This window comes from Pteronotus mesoamericanus, unplaced genomic scaffold (genome assembly GCF_021234165.1).
Source record: "Pteronotus mesoamericanus isolate MK-2021 breed Mesoamerican mustached bat unplaced genomic scaffold, CSHL_Meso_final scaffold_174, whole genome shotgun sequence".
Taxonomy (NCBI): Eukaryota; Metazoa; Chordata; class Mammalia; order Chiroptera; family Mormoopidae; genus Pteronotus; species Pteronotus mesoamericanus.
The window spans coordinates 26,274,648-26,292,317 of record NW_026555309.1 but is presented as its reverse complement, the minus strand read 5'-3'; the positions used below and the strand labels follow the sequence as shown (position 1 = coordinate 26,292,317).

Genomic DNA, 17,670 nt, shown 5'->3' with positions numbered 1-17,670 from the left:
GCTGCTAAAAAAGAAAATCACCATTAAATAATTTCCACATGTCATGGAATAGGCTGTTTAAAATCAAATATTAGAAAGAAGATCTTAAGGCAAATAGTTTGGGGTGCTCGGTAAACTTTCACTTCTAGACTATAAAGCTTTAAGTCTGTTGACCTATGAGCCTCATCAGATGAAACAAACACAAAAATTGTTTCAATTATTACTTAAAAGCCACCACACCCACGGTCCCCTGTAGCTTTCTGTGGGCCATTTAGCTCCCTTCCACGTGCCTTGCATGTGGTGCTCACCAGGACGCGGGCTCCAGGAGGGCAGGGCGAGGACCGGCTTGTTTGCTGTCCTTTATTAGTACCCGACGCAATGCCTGACAGAGGGTAGGTGCTAAATGTTGTTTAATAAACTGCCTCTATTCCAGCGCAAATCAGCTGTCTTACACATGTGTTCCTCCAATTATAACATAGATTTGATGATAGCAAATTCAAAAGGAGTAGCTCTAAAGTAGTAACATTGAATTTTTTACTTTTTTACCAGTGGGCTCATTATCTGGCACTTGAAAAACTCTAAAAAATGGGAATAGTTGCTCTTTAAGGTGACTGCTTGGAGTTAGGTAGATTTTTTTAAAATCACAGTTTAACTTTATTTTATTATCATAGCTTATATATATGAGTCTACTGAGATGATTAGAAAAACAATGCTTAGAATACCAGAAATAAAGTTTTCATTTATCACATGATTAATTATTGCTATCAAGTCCATGGACAGATTCAGCTCAGTCTTACTGAATAACTCTCAAAGTCAATATCAACATCAACAATGTCAATTGTAGCCTTTTAGAAATAAGTCTCTGTCTTGGTCGTTGTTTCCCAAAAGTCAAATAAAGCAAAATGAAAATGTTTGCTGCAGTATGTATATATATACTGTATGTATATATATACTGTGTGTGTGTGTGTGTGTATTTGTATCTATAAACAGAATCCAGGACTATAAAACCAATTTTTGCTATAATGACAGTTTATATTAAGGATGCACTTATCCTTAGAGTAATCACCTGGCCCTATTCCTTAAAAATGATTAAATAATATTATTGTGAAAAAAGAATAACTCATAAATATTTAGAGATTATTGTTTCTATTTAAACTACAGAATATAAATAGTTTTCATGATAAGAATCAATTATACAATAGATTTAGATGGTTTAAGTAGATATGAAATGACATAACATACCATCCCATTTTGAAACTGTAGGTGTCTGTCCAATGTACACTGTATCCACATAGAAAGACTCTGATTTTGATGCTTTCTGTAAACTAATCCTCTGAAGAGAAAAATTAGTCCCAGTGTATTTGGTTTGTATGAGGTCCAGAAGGTCTATGCAAGTATATGTCCAGCTGAAATATGATATATTAATTAGGTATATTGATCAGTTGTAATGTTGAATGTAAACAAATACACTTTGAAAGACATTAAAATCTTAAAGAGTAAAAGCTTTTTTTTCTCTCTCACAGGAAGGCCATCAGGCATACTTCATTAGCATAGAAAAGTAGCCATAACAAGGGACAGCAGACAACAGAAACTTACACTGGCAGGAAAAGATTTAATGTGGCATCCAAATATTAGTTATCTTTTATTTGCAGTCTTGGCAGTAGCCACGGGAACATAAAATATTCTATAACACAGGTAAGAAAACTAAGGAGCCTACATCTTGGCATAGAGCACATAAGATAGGACACAAAAATGAAATAAACTATTTTAGTAGAAAATGTCAGAAATAGAGAAGTAAACTCAACCTAATACTAAGAAGCAAAACTGGATCTTGATATTACTTCCAAAAAAGCTCACTGGAGCTTTTCATTGTGTGCTGTTCTCAGTAAGCAGCGGGGAAGAGGGCAGTGCTGACTTCTTTATATTACAGGACCTTTTAAATGCATGATTTAGATCTGGATTCAGATTTTCCATTAAGTACTAACTGCATTAGAATCCCATAAATTACAATCAAGCAATTCTACTATGATAGTTTTCAACTAAAAGGTAAATGCCGTCATCCAAATAACTAAGTAAAGTTTAACAATAATCTTTACATCTTTATAGCTACTACTAAACTTATTAACTGTTTAGTTTGTTAGGGGTATTTTTTATTCTCATTTCCTTCATGGTTTTCAAACTCATCAGTTTTAGAAAATTATATGCAGTGCTACATTAAGTTAAAGTGCCCTTTAAAATAATTAAAGTACTTACGGACTCTCAGTAGAATGCTGTTAATTATATGACTCGGAAGTTTTAAAAACTACTACTTAGAAAACTTGGTATACTTAACAGTTTACCATTGTTTTGTTTTTTAAATGGCCACGGGCAATGACGACATTACCAATTTTTATTTTCATAATTGATAGATTTATTTTTGGTACAAACATTTCTGATAGGAACCTTATGTAGAGGGCAGGAAAATTGCAGTTAGACCCACGGTGTACATGATTTATCAAAAACAACAAACAAACGAGAAATGAGTTTGTTTTATCTTCATAGTTTATGTACTCTAGTATAAACTTCAAACTCATAGTGTAACTTACTTGTTTCCATAAGCAAAAGTATATGTAAATTGTATATCAGTGCTTCTAGTAACCTTGCTTTTGTCTTGGTATTGAAATTTTAGACCAATATAATTTGCCAGGAATCCTTTATATGCTAAACATAACTGCAGAGAAAATATGACAAAAAATCAGTAACTGTACCTTACCATTAAATTATTTTGTAGTAATTAAATTCATTCATTACAATCCAATAAGCAACTATCAAGCATTTTCCAAACAAAATGTATCAGAACACCTGGGAATAAAAAATTAATTTCAGCTAATTAGGTTCAGAAGAATTGGGGAAGTTTTCATAGAAGAGGGAGTGGAGTTGAAATGGCCTTAAAATCAATGATGAATTTTTAAATTTATTTTTTAGATATGCTCTCCTTAAAAAACAGAAATGATTCATTCCTTATAGTTGCTAAGCTACATAAGAATTAGCTCTATCTCTAACCAAACTCTTCAGCGAATGGGAAGTCCATTACACAGAGGGCGGGAAGTGAGAAACATTTAAGTAGAGTGAGATGTGAATGCAGCTGAGCACTTGCAGATGAAGATGTCCCTGTAAAAAAGTGATGAAATCCCAGTTTCAATGGTCTACAACGCCTTAACAATACCAAATACATTTAGAACTTTCAACTTCAGAACATGGACTACAATTTGGTAACTTGAAAACAAGAGAAAGGGTAAATCTATGATTGTTAGTCTTAAATACCTATCCTAAAATTGCCATCTCTTCTTAGAATTTTCTTTTCACTTTTCCCTGATTAGATACCTGAGATCACTATATTAGAGCTACCAACTTTTGTTTCTTCTTAATTAATGAAGGAATATGGAACAAATATACATATTTAATTGTTTTAGCATTTAAAGTTGTATACCAACTTTTTTTTGAAATTATGAGATAAAGAAGAATACATGTGCATGGTACTGCATGTTATTTTCTTTTTTTTTTTTTTGAGAATCAGCGGAAGAGAAACTCCCAAGCACCCAGAAACTGAACTACAGTACCTGTCCAATGTGACATGATTTCACATGACAAGCACTTCTCCTTGTCTCAAAATTTCATGAAATTGTATTACCCAGAGACTTTACAAATTTAATTAGCATATCATTTTGTTGAGCTTACCTGATTATAAGGAAATAATAAAATGTCTCCATATGGTAGTCTGTTTGGTTTAACATCTGCTGAGTCAAAAAGAACAGCTGGGTTTTTCAGGGAATAACGACCACAGTGAGCATCCGTTTCAGCTGTCTTCTGCCCTCTATTAATATCTTCCTGCAGAAGCAGTAATATTTCAAATGAAAACATGATTTATTGTCCTGCTTTATTCCCCAACATCTCCATCCAAGTCCTTCAAGTTCCGCCTGGGATCTCATTGCTTCCCAAATAACTGCCACTTAAAATGTTTCCTCTTTTCTTTGAAATTCTAAAGCTCTCAACCTATATCACTCATTTGGATCTATAATCAGATAATCCCTTATAACTGTATTTCCAAAATCCTGTCTTCCCCCATTATTATGAATTCCTTAATGATATTTAATCCTTCCTTCCACAAATGTTTATTCAGTTTTCACCGGTGTGCCAGGTTTTTATTTGTTTGTGGATTTGATTTTTGTTCAATCTTTGGAGTTCATGTGGTGAACACTATCTATGAACACAAAAGCCTACCTATTTGGAGCAAAGGGACCAAGTGTCATAAAACAAAGGCTGAAGGGAGGTATCTAACTTGCATAAAAGCATCCAGAAAAATGACTAAGAGAAACTGGCACATGAGTTGTCTTTAAAGATAAAAAGGAGTTATTTAAAAGGAAAAGGGGGCCAGAGGGCTCAGAACAGGGTAAAATATGTGCAGACAAGCAGGTGCTACGAAATGCAAATTGTCAAGGTAAGGTCGAGCAAAAAAAAATGTGTTTTAATGGTGATGGGGGATGAAGGAGGAAAGAAAGTAATGTAAATTTACTGGTGCATTTCCCTTGGCTGCAAGTACTACATTCAGGATAGGACAACCCAAATACATGTAGATTTGTTAAAGCTGAAAATGAAGCCCATTAAGTGGATTTTCTCTTTTTTCCCCCACCAATAAACCTCTTCATATAGGCATCAAATGATATATATTTTAAGGACTCATCTTTATTTATAGGGTATTGATCTGAATTGAATAACTAGCATATTTCTTATTCTGATGATATTCAATTAGAAATGGTGTCTACCTGGCTTCCTCAAGTCCTCAAAATAAGAATTAGAAAAGTAGTGCATTTTAAATTTTCTTTACTGTGTATTAGTGAAAAATCTTTATATCTCACCGAGAAATAAATAATCACTAGGCATTGTACTAGTTGAGCAGGCAGTAGTATCAAAAAGGAAGGACAGTGATTTACTATGTAATACCCTACTACAAATTGTATTCTTTGCATCCAAGTGAAGAAAACAAGCAAAAAACACTATAGATCTTATATTTTTCTATTTCTATTGATCAAGAAAATTCAGGTGTAGTGGAAATACTGTTTTCACAAATGAATTATTTTGTAATACAAAGAGATGTTAGAATGTATCTTACCAAAAAATTATATTTACAATTTGACTTTGATAAGGGATTAATGCTACTTAAAAAAAAGAAATGACAAAATTTCAAACATTTATATGGATTCTAATTTGGTCAGTTTCACATTTCATTAAACATTCCATACCAGGTTAAAATCAGTTTCATAATCTCTGAAGTATTTCACAACAAATCCTTCTTCAAAATTTGCAATTTGTGGTGGACACTTAGCGCTAACCATTTCTTCCACTGCTGCCTGAAACTAAATTAACAAATATGAACTTTAGCAACTTCTTTTTTCATGAAAATTTAGAACATTATTTATTCTACTATTAATTCTACTAATTGGTTATAATATATTTATATGATAATTCCCATACTTTAGTTGTAATTAAGAGATCATTTCCTAAATAATTAATATGTGATAATTTTAGTGTCCCATAACTTTTTCAAGAATTTTAATTTAGCATGACAATAGTTATAACAAATTAGCTAATATTAGATTCCTTAGTTATGACTAAGGTAGACATACTTGTTTAATAGTTTTTTAAAAAGGCAACAATCAGGCAAACCTAAATACATTGGTACTCAATTAAACAGACTCCAAATGAATACTTTTCCAAATTAAATAAAAATTAATGGGAAAGAAACCATACAGTCTGATGCATTCTGTTTTTCAAAAGAACAGATAGAGATATTGAAAGCCTATTTAAAAATAATAAATAATTCCAGGTGTACAGGAATTGGTACACATTCATGAGATACCCTGTAATTTCCACATCTATTTCTTTGACAAAGCACAAATATAAAAAATGTTTAGAACTCAGGACTTGGGATGACAGGTGAACTTTAATCATCGAACAAATATTAAGTTAAACTCATTGTACAGGGAGTTGTCAAAATTCAGTAACTTACAATAAACATTCTGCCTTTATGAACAGCCGCCCCATATAGAATACAGTGGATCCTGTTGTCACAGATCTAAGGAGTCCCCTTTTGTCCCCATCTCTGTGATATTTCCTCCCCTCTACTCACAATGGGTTGGCTCCAATCTATCGTGACTATTAGGAGAGTATTACTACTACTTAAAGTTTTTTTTTTAAATGAAAAGTGATGCTTAAGTGGCTTTCTGTTTAAAAAATTAACACAGCATACTTCAGCTACTGATGACCATGGGGTTAGAGGCTTAGAAGTGATCCCATCCCAAGTCAGTGTAAATGTGTCCAAACTGGGCTTTCCTCTGGTTTGTTCTGTAATATCCAGTGTGATGTTATATCCCTCAAGTGTTTCATAACCAAGCAGATCAAAGTCTCCTGCAAGGAAGTGCCAAACAGAATTTTAAGATGTTAATTTTAAAAAATATCAATATATCCATAGTAGAAATCAAATTTAATGAAATTGGTTTAATTTGGAGTTCCATTATCACAAAATGAATAGGGAAGATACAGATCCTTGAATTTGAGCAGAATTATTCACAGAAGAAATAGTAAAACAGCAAGATGAAATACTGTTTATTTAAGGTTCTGTTTCCGTGGCTTACAAGGAAGTATTATAAGATAAACAAAAGAAAATATTGGGACCATGAAGTAAAGATCAATGGGCAGCAGTATATTCCAAAAATTCTTTAAGTTTTGTGCCAAAGCCACTATCTTAGTGTAAAGGGCTAGGCTGGGATATTACTTTTTTTTTTAAAGACATGAATAGGGTACAAAGCTGAATTCCAAGGAATAGTCCCGTGTCTGTGAGGCCTGTTAATACAATCTTACTTTGAGAGAATTAAGGCCTTGTCCTCAGATATCTATTTTTTCTTTTTTCAGAGGTTTTTAATATCTTAATCTTATTTTTAGAAAATTCTTATTGTATTTTTCCATTACCATTTAACCCTCATACCCCCCACGCCCCTGCAATCACCACACCGTTGTCCACATCCATGAGTCCTTTTTCTTTTTTGCTCAATCCCTCCACCCTCTAACCTCCCGGCCTCAATACCTGTCATCCTGCTCTCTATCTATGAGTCTGTCTCCATTTTGATTGTTAGTTCAGTTTGTTCATTAGATTCCACATATGAATGAAATCATATGGTATTTGTCTTCCTTTGACTGGCTTATTTCACTTAGCATAATAATCTCTAGGTCCATCCATGCTGCCTCAAAGGGTACCATTTTCTTCTTTTTTTATGGCCAAGTAGTATTCTATTGTGTAAATGTCCCATAGTTGTTTTATACATTCATCTACTGATAGACAGTTGGGCTGCTTCCGTATTTTGTCAATTGTCTATTTTCTTTTGGGGAGGATGCTTTACTAGTGGAATCTCACTGACCTTTTCTGTTAGGTAAAGTCCTAGGATTTGCCCAGTTATGATTTTGGTACCATATTACTTTAGGTCTCTGAGGAAGCCTTAAAATTTCTCTCTGACATATAAGTAAGTTCCTGGGAGAACAAGGATAACCATATTTTTATTTATATAGTGTTTTGACAATCTAATTTGGGGAGAATTTTAGAACTTCAATTCATGTTACATGAAGTTTTTCACCCTCCACCCAACAATCAACCTAACAATTTCTTAAGGTGAGACAATGAGGTAAAGTTTTACTTATGCGAATTGGGAAACAATGATTGCCCAAAGAAAAGTAAACACACACATATTCAGGGATGTATTTCATGAATTAGATATCCCACATACCCAAACTGGTTGCTAGAATTGGCTATAAGACTGAAAATCAGAAATAATACGTTAACAGCTATTACTTGAAAAAAAGAAAAGCACAGAAAGGTCATATAATTTTGGAAATGTTGCATTAAACACATGTGAACTCTTTTTTTTTGTTTGCTTGTTTGTTTTGTTTGCTTGTTTCCAACTGCAGGATTTCTTAGAGATTTTAATATTCTAGTAAGCTCTGTCAGTCTTCGAGGACAATCCATGGTAAGCAGTTTCCAATGTGAATTTGTCCACAGAATTCTTTCATCCTGCAAAATCTGGCCAGGCTAATGTCTCATAAGCAATACTAATCTACTTATATTTCATTTCCAGAATTAAAATATTCACTAATTTTTGCTAATTTATAAAGATCCACTTATAGTGATAGTGTATAATATATATAGTGTATTTCTCATGCATTGGAGTTGTACATTCCTTGAAATACAATGGGAATTTAAATTGCAATAGAACAATAATAACCATTTAATTTCTATTGTTTCTGAAATTGATTGAAGCTGTGAATTCAATTTTTCTCCTCTGTCATTTTATGGTGCTTTTTACCTTTTTCAGTGGAGTTGCACAAGATACAAATTGGTTTCCTAGAAAAAACTCTTTAAGAGACATGCAAAGTGAATATATGCTTACCTCTAGTTGATATAAAAGTTACCATGTAAACATAACTTTGGGGATTTTGTGTTCTTGTTACTTGAACTGTATCCGGTTTTAAAGACCAGAGGTCATTCAGGGCTGATTGCAGTATGAAGTCAGAAGCATCAGCAGGTAGCAAGACTTGCATGAATTTAGGGAAAAAAAGAAAGGAGAAGAATTGAAAATTTTCTGCATTACTAGCAATGACATCTTATAGCTGATTTTTTTTAAGCACTCATGGTCTATACCACATATCACTTAATGAAATTGTGTTCTGCAATTGATTCAAGTTCAGTAATATTGACTACATAATTAGATTGTGTTCTCTTGAGCTCATATTTTACTGTTTTAATATTCCCATAGCAATAAGCAATATATTTGACAAGCAGTAAGCATTCATCAATATTTACTGACTGAAACAATTAACAAAAAGAGCAAAATTATTTTTTCAGGATTTATTATAAAATATAGAAGTACGATGTTTTTATTAATAGATAATTAGTGTCTCATGAGTCTATCACTTAACTTCAGAGATTGAAAGCGATGTTTTACTTCTCTGAATGGATGAACTTAATTCCTGTTAACTTATACCTGTGAGTCACAAATATATAAAATCATCCATGTGCATTTAGATATACCTTTAATATGAAGCTTATAGAAGAAAATAAAAGTGTATAACATATTGTTATATTTTTTAATGTTTTTATTGATGCCATTTTCTCTCTCAGTCTGGAGGCTTTTCTTTATATTTTTCTGCTTTGTCTAGCATACTGTTAAAACAGAATTCGATCCCAGCAAATAGCTCTCTATAATTATATGTATACATGAAGAGAAATAAAATCCCCCTTATTATTTATCACTTACCAGTTTCTTCCCTGTTATAGATTAATCTGTACTGGTAAAGTGAACATGAATTAGCTTCTATACACGGGCTGGTTACCATGATCCTCTGGACTTCCTTAGTTGCGTTAGTCGTTTCCCAGTTTTCCAGTGTTATAACCTATTTCTCAATTTAAGAAAATATCTTTACTATATAGAAAAGTTTTAAAGATATCATAGCTCAACTATGCAATACATCTTTATTGCTCTACTTTATTGTAAATGATAAAATATTTTAAATTTTAAGTTTTATCAAGTAACAGCCTCTAAAGAGGCTATGTCTTTAATACAGACACTCTAAGCCACAATTCAATAATTTTCCATGACTGCTTTCCCCCCAAACAGTAAACCTAGTAAAATGAATAGCCAAATAGAGCTCCCATCTTTGAACAGTTTCTTTCTAGACAGGGGAGCTATAATCATGGCAAACCTGCATTTCCTGGACAACTGTTGACTGGGATTGAATAACTTGTTCTTCATTTACTGCATCTTCAGTTTGTTGTTCGGTATAGACATTTCTATACTGGTACAGTCCAACGTCAACAAAAGCACTTAGTCTATACTCCTGTAGTAAGATTTCAATGTAATATCTGGAAAATAGAGTAACTAATAAATATAACTTGTTCTCTCCAGAGCAGGTCATGAATTTTTTTCAATGAGTAATATTTCAACACTATATGAAACACCTGCCTATTAATCGCTTTATACTGTAGTATCCCTGATTTTAAGTATTAAAATATCAAAAATGTCATAATAGTTTGCTAAAATAAAATGAATTATGTAAGATAGCTGCATTAGTAAAGAGTTGTTCCCACTCATGACAAATTCATTCAGTTTTGTCAATAAATGTATATCAAAAAAGATACTATTTCCTGTCCTCAAGGACCTTAAAATAGAATTACATTAGAGCTTATAATACAAACATCCTGGCATAAAGTACAGAGGACATGCAGAGGTTAAGTATTTTAATGTGTGCAAGAAAATGGCAGGCAGGCACAGACATATATATTTTGTATTTGATTGATTGCATAGGGATGACAGTTCCTACTTTCACGTTTCTTAAATATCATCGGCTCTGCTTGTAACTTGGGAAATAAAATATTGCCTCAGGAGAACTTTACTAATTAGATTGACAAGCTGGATGGGATTCACACAATATATTGAGTTGGCCAAAATGTTCGTTTGGATTTTTCCATAAGGTGGCACTTAGTTGTCTTTAACTTCATTCAAAACCACTTTGTTAGATTGTATTGTGACAGCTGTCTTATCAGCATTCATTTAAAAAAAAACGACCAGAATTAGTGAATTTTTGTGTAGCCATTTTAATATTGAAGATGGAAGAAAATAAGCAATATTTTTGGCATATTATGCTTTATTATTTCACAAAAGGTAAAAACACAACTGAAATGCAAAAAAGATTGGTGTGGTGTGTGGAGAAGGTGCTGTGACTGATCAAATGTGTCCAAAGTAGTTTGCAAAGTTTCATGCTGGAGATTGCTCATTGGACGATGCTCCACGGTTGGGTAGACCAGTTGAAGTTGATAGCCACCAAATTGAGATATTTATTGAGAACAATCATCCACACAGGAGATAGCCAACATATTCAAAATAACCAAATCAATAAAGTTATTGGTGAAAATGAAAAAGTGTGTCTTTTATTTTATGGAAAAAAACCATATGAACTTTTCGGGCAACCTAGTATTTGGCATTCTGGATTGCTGAGGCTCCCTGCCTGTCCTGCCCTGCCTGTCCAGGATAAGGCATTCACTGAGCAGCTGTTACAGGTGAGGGCAAAGCTACTGCTTCCCTACCTGAATCTCTATCGGTGCTCCCCATCTTTGGAGAGGACTGCTGGCAGTTCCTCTGAAATGCCTCAGTCATTCAACAGATACTCTTGTACATGGAGAGTGAGTGTCCACAGTTCATAGAAGGATCGAGGGACATTCATCACCTCTCATCTGTCTAGTATGATAGGGCTCTGGGTCATCCTGCTCGCAGGACTGATATTGGAGAATTGCAGGAGGCTCTTGGCTGCCCCAAGGTTCCATTGCCAGCTCTACCAAATCAAGGTGGGCCACACTATGGAGCAGGACTCAAATAAGGACCACTAAATTCTGCATCCTAACCTGGCAGCTTAAAAATATTTATTAGGCACTTTCCGTGTGCTAGACACTAATCTGAACACTTTACAGATATTATTATATTGAATCTTCACAAAAACCCTCTAAAATACATATTATTATTCCCTCATCCATATGAGTAACAGAGACTAAGAGAGTTTTAAAGGTTGAAAGATTATTTAAAAATTAGTAACTGAGGTAGGATTCAAAGTAGAACAGGGTAGATAAAGAGACGTGTGCTTAGAGATGGGGCTATTATGATCTGAGTAGAATAAACTGGAGACATGAGCTGCCTTTGGAAAGGCCTTAGGGCCCACCATGCAATGAACCGGCTAGAGTGGCCTCAGTTTCAGAATTCACAGCCATCATTCTCAGCGCAGTGTGTAAATTCCAAGCTAGTATACAAGGGCACAGACACCAGGCAACAGATGTACTAGGAGTCGCTTTCATGCAATCTGTGTTCCTGCCAAGTAGGTAAATTGAACTCATTTTCCAAGGCCAAGGCAAGGCCCGAAGGTGAATTGACACTGAATTCTAGTAGGAATTAATTAGGTACTTCATTTACCCTGAGTTGGTCCAGGGATCTTGGTTAAAAAATGGCAAGTATATAAGGAACTGAAGGTAGAAAGAGGAGGAGAAAAAGGATGGAAGGCTTTCTCTGGGTCACTGCGGCCAAGATGCCAGTGAGGACACTGTGATTGCCCCCGGCTACCGCTGATCCCAACCCTCTCTGTCCTACTCTATCGGTTCTTCATGGTGCTCCCTATGAGCAAAATCTCATCAATATCTAGAAGGGTAATATGGTAAAAAATTTTTTTAAATCCTGCCATCAAGAATTGAAATCTATTTTTTCACCCTTGAATCTAGGTTTGGTCATTTGTTTTGGCCAGTGGGATCCTAGCAAATGTGACAGAGTCTTGCAAAGCATGTGTGCATTAGGAATTGTCCTCTTTACTGTTGGGAGTGCATTTATCAATGTGACAAGTCAGGGCTAGCCTCCTGGAAGATTAGAGACCAGGTAGGTAGTAGAGTAGGACATCTGAGATAACTAACTCCAACCACACCACGTGAAGTTCGGGATATGTAAATGAGGCCATCCTATGTCATAGATCACCAATTAAAGCAACCATCTCCAAAAGAACTGCCCAGCCAATCACAAAATTGGGTTACTCTAAGTAACTAAAGTTTGGGGAATGGTTTTTTAGGCAGCAAATCCTAACAGATACAAAGTATATGGAAAATGATCTCAATGAATCTCTTGATGTTTTTTGTGTAACTTAGCTATTTTAAATATATTATGCCTTCTACCTCTACCACTAAGTGGATTCCTAGGAATCTTCAATGATTTTTGTTTGAAAGGGATTATCTGCTCTTTGAGTGGTACTTTCATTTTCTCTCTGCAGTTGACCTTTCAGCACTAAATGATGTATTTCTTAAGGAGAGGGAGTGTATTTTAATATCCTTTGTATTAAATTTCCAGTACCTGACCCAGGGTCTGGAATAAATGAGTGGTTAATAAATATGTATTAACTGTGGTGCCAATCCCTGTGGTTTTGTGATTTTCCCTAGTAATATTCAAGAGCTCAGGTTTCTATGGAAGCAGAGAAATTAGATGGCTGGATTGATTGAAATGTCTTAGTAAAAAACTAAAAACAAGATTACATATATCTCACAAAGTTATAATTTCAGCAACAGGGATAATTTAGGTGTCAAATTTCCCTGTGTAGGTGAATGCCAATGATCTTGAAAATATAAAAACAAAGTTTATTAAAATTTCTAACAAATTACAAATTAAACCAATAAACTAATATCACTTCCACTAATAAAAATAAATTGAAAAAATATTTAGACATAAACTTACAATTTTTAAATACCACACAATAATTTAAAGAAAAAAAAACCTTACTCTTTTCCTTTCTGAAGATGAATGTCATTGGATCTTTGTGTTGGACTGGAAAAATAACTGTTGGCATTGGAAGAATGATATGCAATCCTTATCTTATGCCAAAAGGAGAGGGAGGGGGGTGAGGAGGAGGGAGAGGAAGAGAGGAGGTGAGGGAGAGAGGGGGAGAGAGAGAGGGAAGAAATATTAATAAACATTTTCAGCACTTATGATTTATTATTTCTGTCAGTCTCAGGACTTTTATGAATAGAAAAATGTGAAGCTACTTCATATTTTTCTTCTAAGATCTGTTATCCATGATTAAAGGAAATTTTTAAAACTTATCAAAGCTCCCTTCCTTCTACCCTAACATCAGCACCACTGTACCAAATGTACTGCACAGACATAGCTTTTCCACAATTAGAACTGCAAGAGAAACTATAAAGACATGTGGCAGGAGGACAGTTTTTTTACTGTTAAATAAAATAGTCTTTTGCTCTGTAGAGAACATCAAGGGACTTAATCCAAATGAGATAATCAAAAGTAGGTCTAAAAGATGCCAAAGATCACTAAGTGGGCCTGTGTACTAGAATGAGAAGACGGTGGGTTCCCATTAGGAATGACTATACCATATTTGGAGGAAGCACACTGACAAGCTATGATAAAATTGGAATTCATATACCACAGGTAGCAATTTAAACTTGTGTGTCCAATTTGAGAGGTAACCTTTCAATACATATTGAGTCATAAAATGTTCTTTTGTTTTGACCTACTAGTTTCACATTTAAGAAACTGTCTTAAGGAAAAAATCTAAAATACAGAATAATTTAATGAACACAGATGTTTGATAAAGTATTATTTGTGGTCATAAAAGATCAGAAGTAAGAAATTCACCAGTATGGAGACAGTGACCTAAGCTTAGTAAACCCATAGAGTACACTATGAAAATGGTGTTATACAAATTATTTAATAACATGTCAGCATACTAATATGTGACAAAAGAGTACTATGAAATTGGATGTATGATCTTATTTACATATATAACAAAACAAAGATAAAAGGAAATGATAAATTTTCATTTCATGACTGAGTGAAAGTATAATAGCAAAATATTTTAATTCTTTTAATTTTTTCTGTTGTAGTTATAATTCCTTCATAATAAAAAATTTCAATTGTAAAAAGAAAAAATAAGTGTTTTTCCCCATGGAAGAGAAAATTTAAATATGGGAGAGCATTTTTATTTTAGGTGATGGATTTTCTATGACAACTTTATAGTTCATATCCCATGTGTTAAAATAACCAAGAATCCAGCCACATGAAAAATGTGCCTGATAAATTCTTTAATATATTGATTGGTTTGGGTTTAGAATAAATTATATACATTATGTATGAAGATTATTATATTGTTTTAATAATATCAAAGATTATCTTTGTCTCCCCTACCTTATCTTCTGGAAGTCCAGTCTGGCTGAAATAAATTGCATAACGGTCATCACCTTTGATGTAGAATCTATAAACATCAGTATCCGGAGCCACCAAAAATCCACTTAAGCGTGCAACAAATGTGTCTTGCTCCATGGGCCAAATATAGGAAGCTGAATCCACCCAGCTGGCACCCATATACCCTGGTGTCTTTTCATTGTATTCAAGTATCTCTTCAAGATGTGCTGGCCGACTATTATTCCATACCTCAAGCTTTAGGCCCCTCCCACCTGAACATAAAAGCAAAGATGCCTTCCATTAGAATTTTGATATGGTGCCTCAATCACCTCCTATTTGGGTGGTGGTTATAGATATTATATTTCAATTCATATTTTGGAGCATGTGTGTAAATAAAGCAATTACTTACTTGTACCTGTGTCCAAAGGACAGAGTGCTATTAATACAAGTCTACAATTTATTATTACTTCACCTCTCTGCATCTCAGTCTCCACATATGTAAAATGGGAGTAATGTTACTATTTGCATGAATGCTATGGGGATTAGGTATGATATATGTAGTACATTTTTACATATGCAATATATAAAACACTTGGCACTTTATAAGTGCTTTATTTAAGATAACAATATAATAATTATTACCTATGATATGACTGATACTGCTTTATATAGTTCAGTCTAAGAACTTTAAGGTTCATACAGTTTGATCACAAAAGCTTTGCCTTGATTATTCTCTGTAACAAAAGTTAATTAATAGCTTACAACCAATCAAAGAACAAATACTGTAGGCTTTAAAATTTGTCAGTATTTTTTCTTTTTCTTTTTTTAACATCACTTCTGATCAAGGATTTCATCTCCTTTCTGCACAGACCCAGAGAGAGAACATTCTCATTAAGGTATATCTACCCTTGCCATAAAACCTGTGATTAAGCTTTTTCTCACCAAAAATGGAGCCACCTAACTCTTTTTATTTCTTCCTTAAAATGCAACAACAATCAGCCTCATGACTTCCTCCAGTGTCTTTAAGCTCGTCTGGAGTGTCTGGATGTAGAAAATAATGGCTACTCATCTTCAGCTCACTTTGTTTAGAGAAAAGCTTGAGTACTTCATTCCCTGATATATACCACGGTATTTGAACTTACCAATTATAAATATCAAAATTCTTTTCTTAAACTGGTCATTTTTCGAATAATATTGTTCAAAACAAGGAAATTTAAGAGGTTAGTAAGTAGAATTAGTTTGGCTTCCTATACCAACCACTGGTACAATGATAAACCAATTTCACTGTATGCACAAGATACGCAGTCCACTTAAGCACGTGTGCATGGTCTAGTGGAATTATTGCAGATAACAAGGCTGTCAGCTGTACTGTCACTGGGTCACACGTGAAAGTCTGAAAAGAATTTTGAGTTCCATTTCTCTCATCCCCTGTTATCACTCCTAAGTCTTCTGGACAAGCGAGGATTAAACTGTGCCATTTATTTTTTTAACTAGGAAAAGGCATAGTTTTAATTTCCATGTAGATTGTACCAACATTTAATAATCACCATTTAATTTGAAATGAAGGCACCATGATACTCTTTCAATGGAGATGGCTGTTTTTAGTAGGTTGTTCGAGGGATTTAGATCAAGTGTACCTCCACTGGTCCAGAAAGTATAACGAGAAAAAGTAGGAAGAAATTTATTATAGTTTTCTAAGTACGAATTTTAAAAAATTCAATTTTTTTTTTTTTTACTAATTGTTGTAGGCAGACTGTACCTCCCCCCCTCAAACTCATATTGCAACTCAATGCCCAATGTAATGGTAGTAGGAGGTGGGGCCTTAAGGAGGTATATAGGTCATGAGGGTGGAGCCCTCATAAATGGGATTAGTGCCCTTATCAAAGAGACCCCATTGAGCTCCCTGGCCTGGAGAAGGAGCCATCTATGAGGAAGAAGTTGTCACCAGACACCTAATCTGCCAGTACCATACTCTTGGACTTCCCAGCCCCAAGAACTATAAGAAATAAATGTTTGTTGTTTATAAACTATCTAGTCGATGGCAATCTGTAATAGCAGCTGAAATGAACTAAGACATTAATGGTATATATCAATAACGGTCTTCTTAAGTAAATGTAGAAATGGCTATTCTCTCTCCTGGTTACTTACCCGGATGTACAGTTCTGAGAATATCAGGTTTTGGGGATGTCTTGCAATATATACTATTTTCTGTGACATTCAAAACATCACAGTCTTGACCTATAGAGAAGCAAGGTATAGAGCTATTACTACAGAGCTTCACAATGCAAATCACACCTGCCTGTCTTGAAGCACTTTTTCAATTAAAACAAAGGCATGCAAGCAAGAGGCTAGGATGGGGCTTTTCCTCATTTCCTTGATATGTTCTCCATTAAAGCTTATCCCTCATTAATTGTCATGCTTTCACAAGGCAACGTTTTCTTGGCAAAATATCTCAAGTCTGAATAAGAAAATTTCACAATTTCTGAGAAACAAAATAGAAAATTTGATAAAATTATGTCACAATAAGGGATTTCACTTCCAGGTCCAAAGTGAAGCCTCATATTTTGATCCTTGAAGAGAACTGATGTTCAGAGTTTACAAAAGCAGGTGATCTCATTCCTCTTAGGTGAAAAAAAAAAAAACAACTAGTTTGGTCAAATGAAAATAAAAGGGATAATAATTTGTAAATAGTATTTTCAAATAACTATTTTCAAGAAATTATTGAGGATTTAAAAATCTCAAATCTGGTTTTCACATTAACAGCAATGAAATAACAAAAGTTAACTTATATTTGCACATCAGCTGTACAACATCAGATCATAAAACACAGTATATATAGTTAAATGATATATGTCCCTGGTTCTAATTTTCAAAACATATTTATATTTAAAAC

General features: G+C 34.0%; 1 protein-coding gene across 1 annotated transcript in view; it reads right to left on the bottom strand.

Annotated features, from left to right (window-relative positions):
* The window catches only part of PKHD1L1 (PKHD1 like 1), a 133,752-nt gene that overhangs the window by 89,578 nt on the left and 26,504 nt on the right, over positions 1-17,670 (bottom strand). The window contains exons 12-22 of the mRNA XM_054590401.1: positions 16,926-17,015; positions 14,781-15,049; positions 13,362-13,453; positions 9,766-9,925; positions 9,321-9,456; positions 8,454-8,597; positions 6,266-6,423; positions 5,259-5,372; positions 3,697-3,846; positions 2,565-2,689; positions 1,222-1,385 (exon numbers count right to left, since the gene is read on the bottom strand). Coding sequence (XP_054446376.1) covers positions 1,222-1,385; positions 2,565-2,689; positions 3,697-3,846; positions 5,259-5,372; positions 6,266-6,423; positions 8,454-8,597; positions 9,321-9,456; positions 9,766-9,925; positions 13,362-13,453; positions 14,781-15,049; positions 16,926-17,015 — 1,602 coding nt within the window. The remainder of the gene's footprint in view (positions 1-1,221; positions 1,386-2,564; positions 2,690-3,696; positions 3,847-5,258; positions 5,373-6,265; positions 6,424-8,453; positions 8,598-9,320; positions 9,457-9,765; positions 9,926-13,361; positions 13,454-14,780; positions 15,050-16,925; positions 17,016-17,670) is intronic.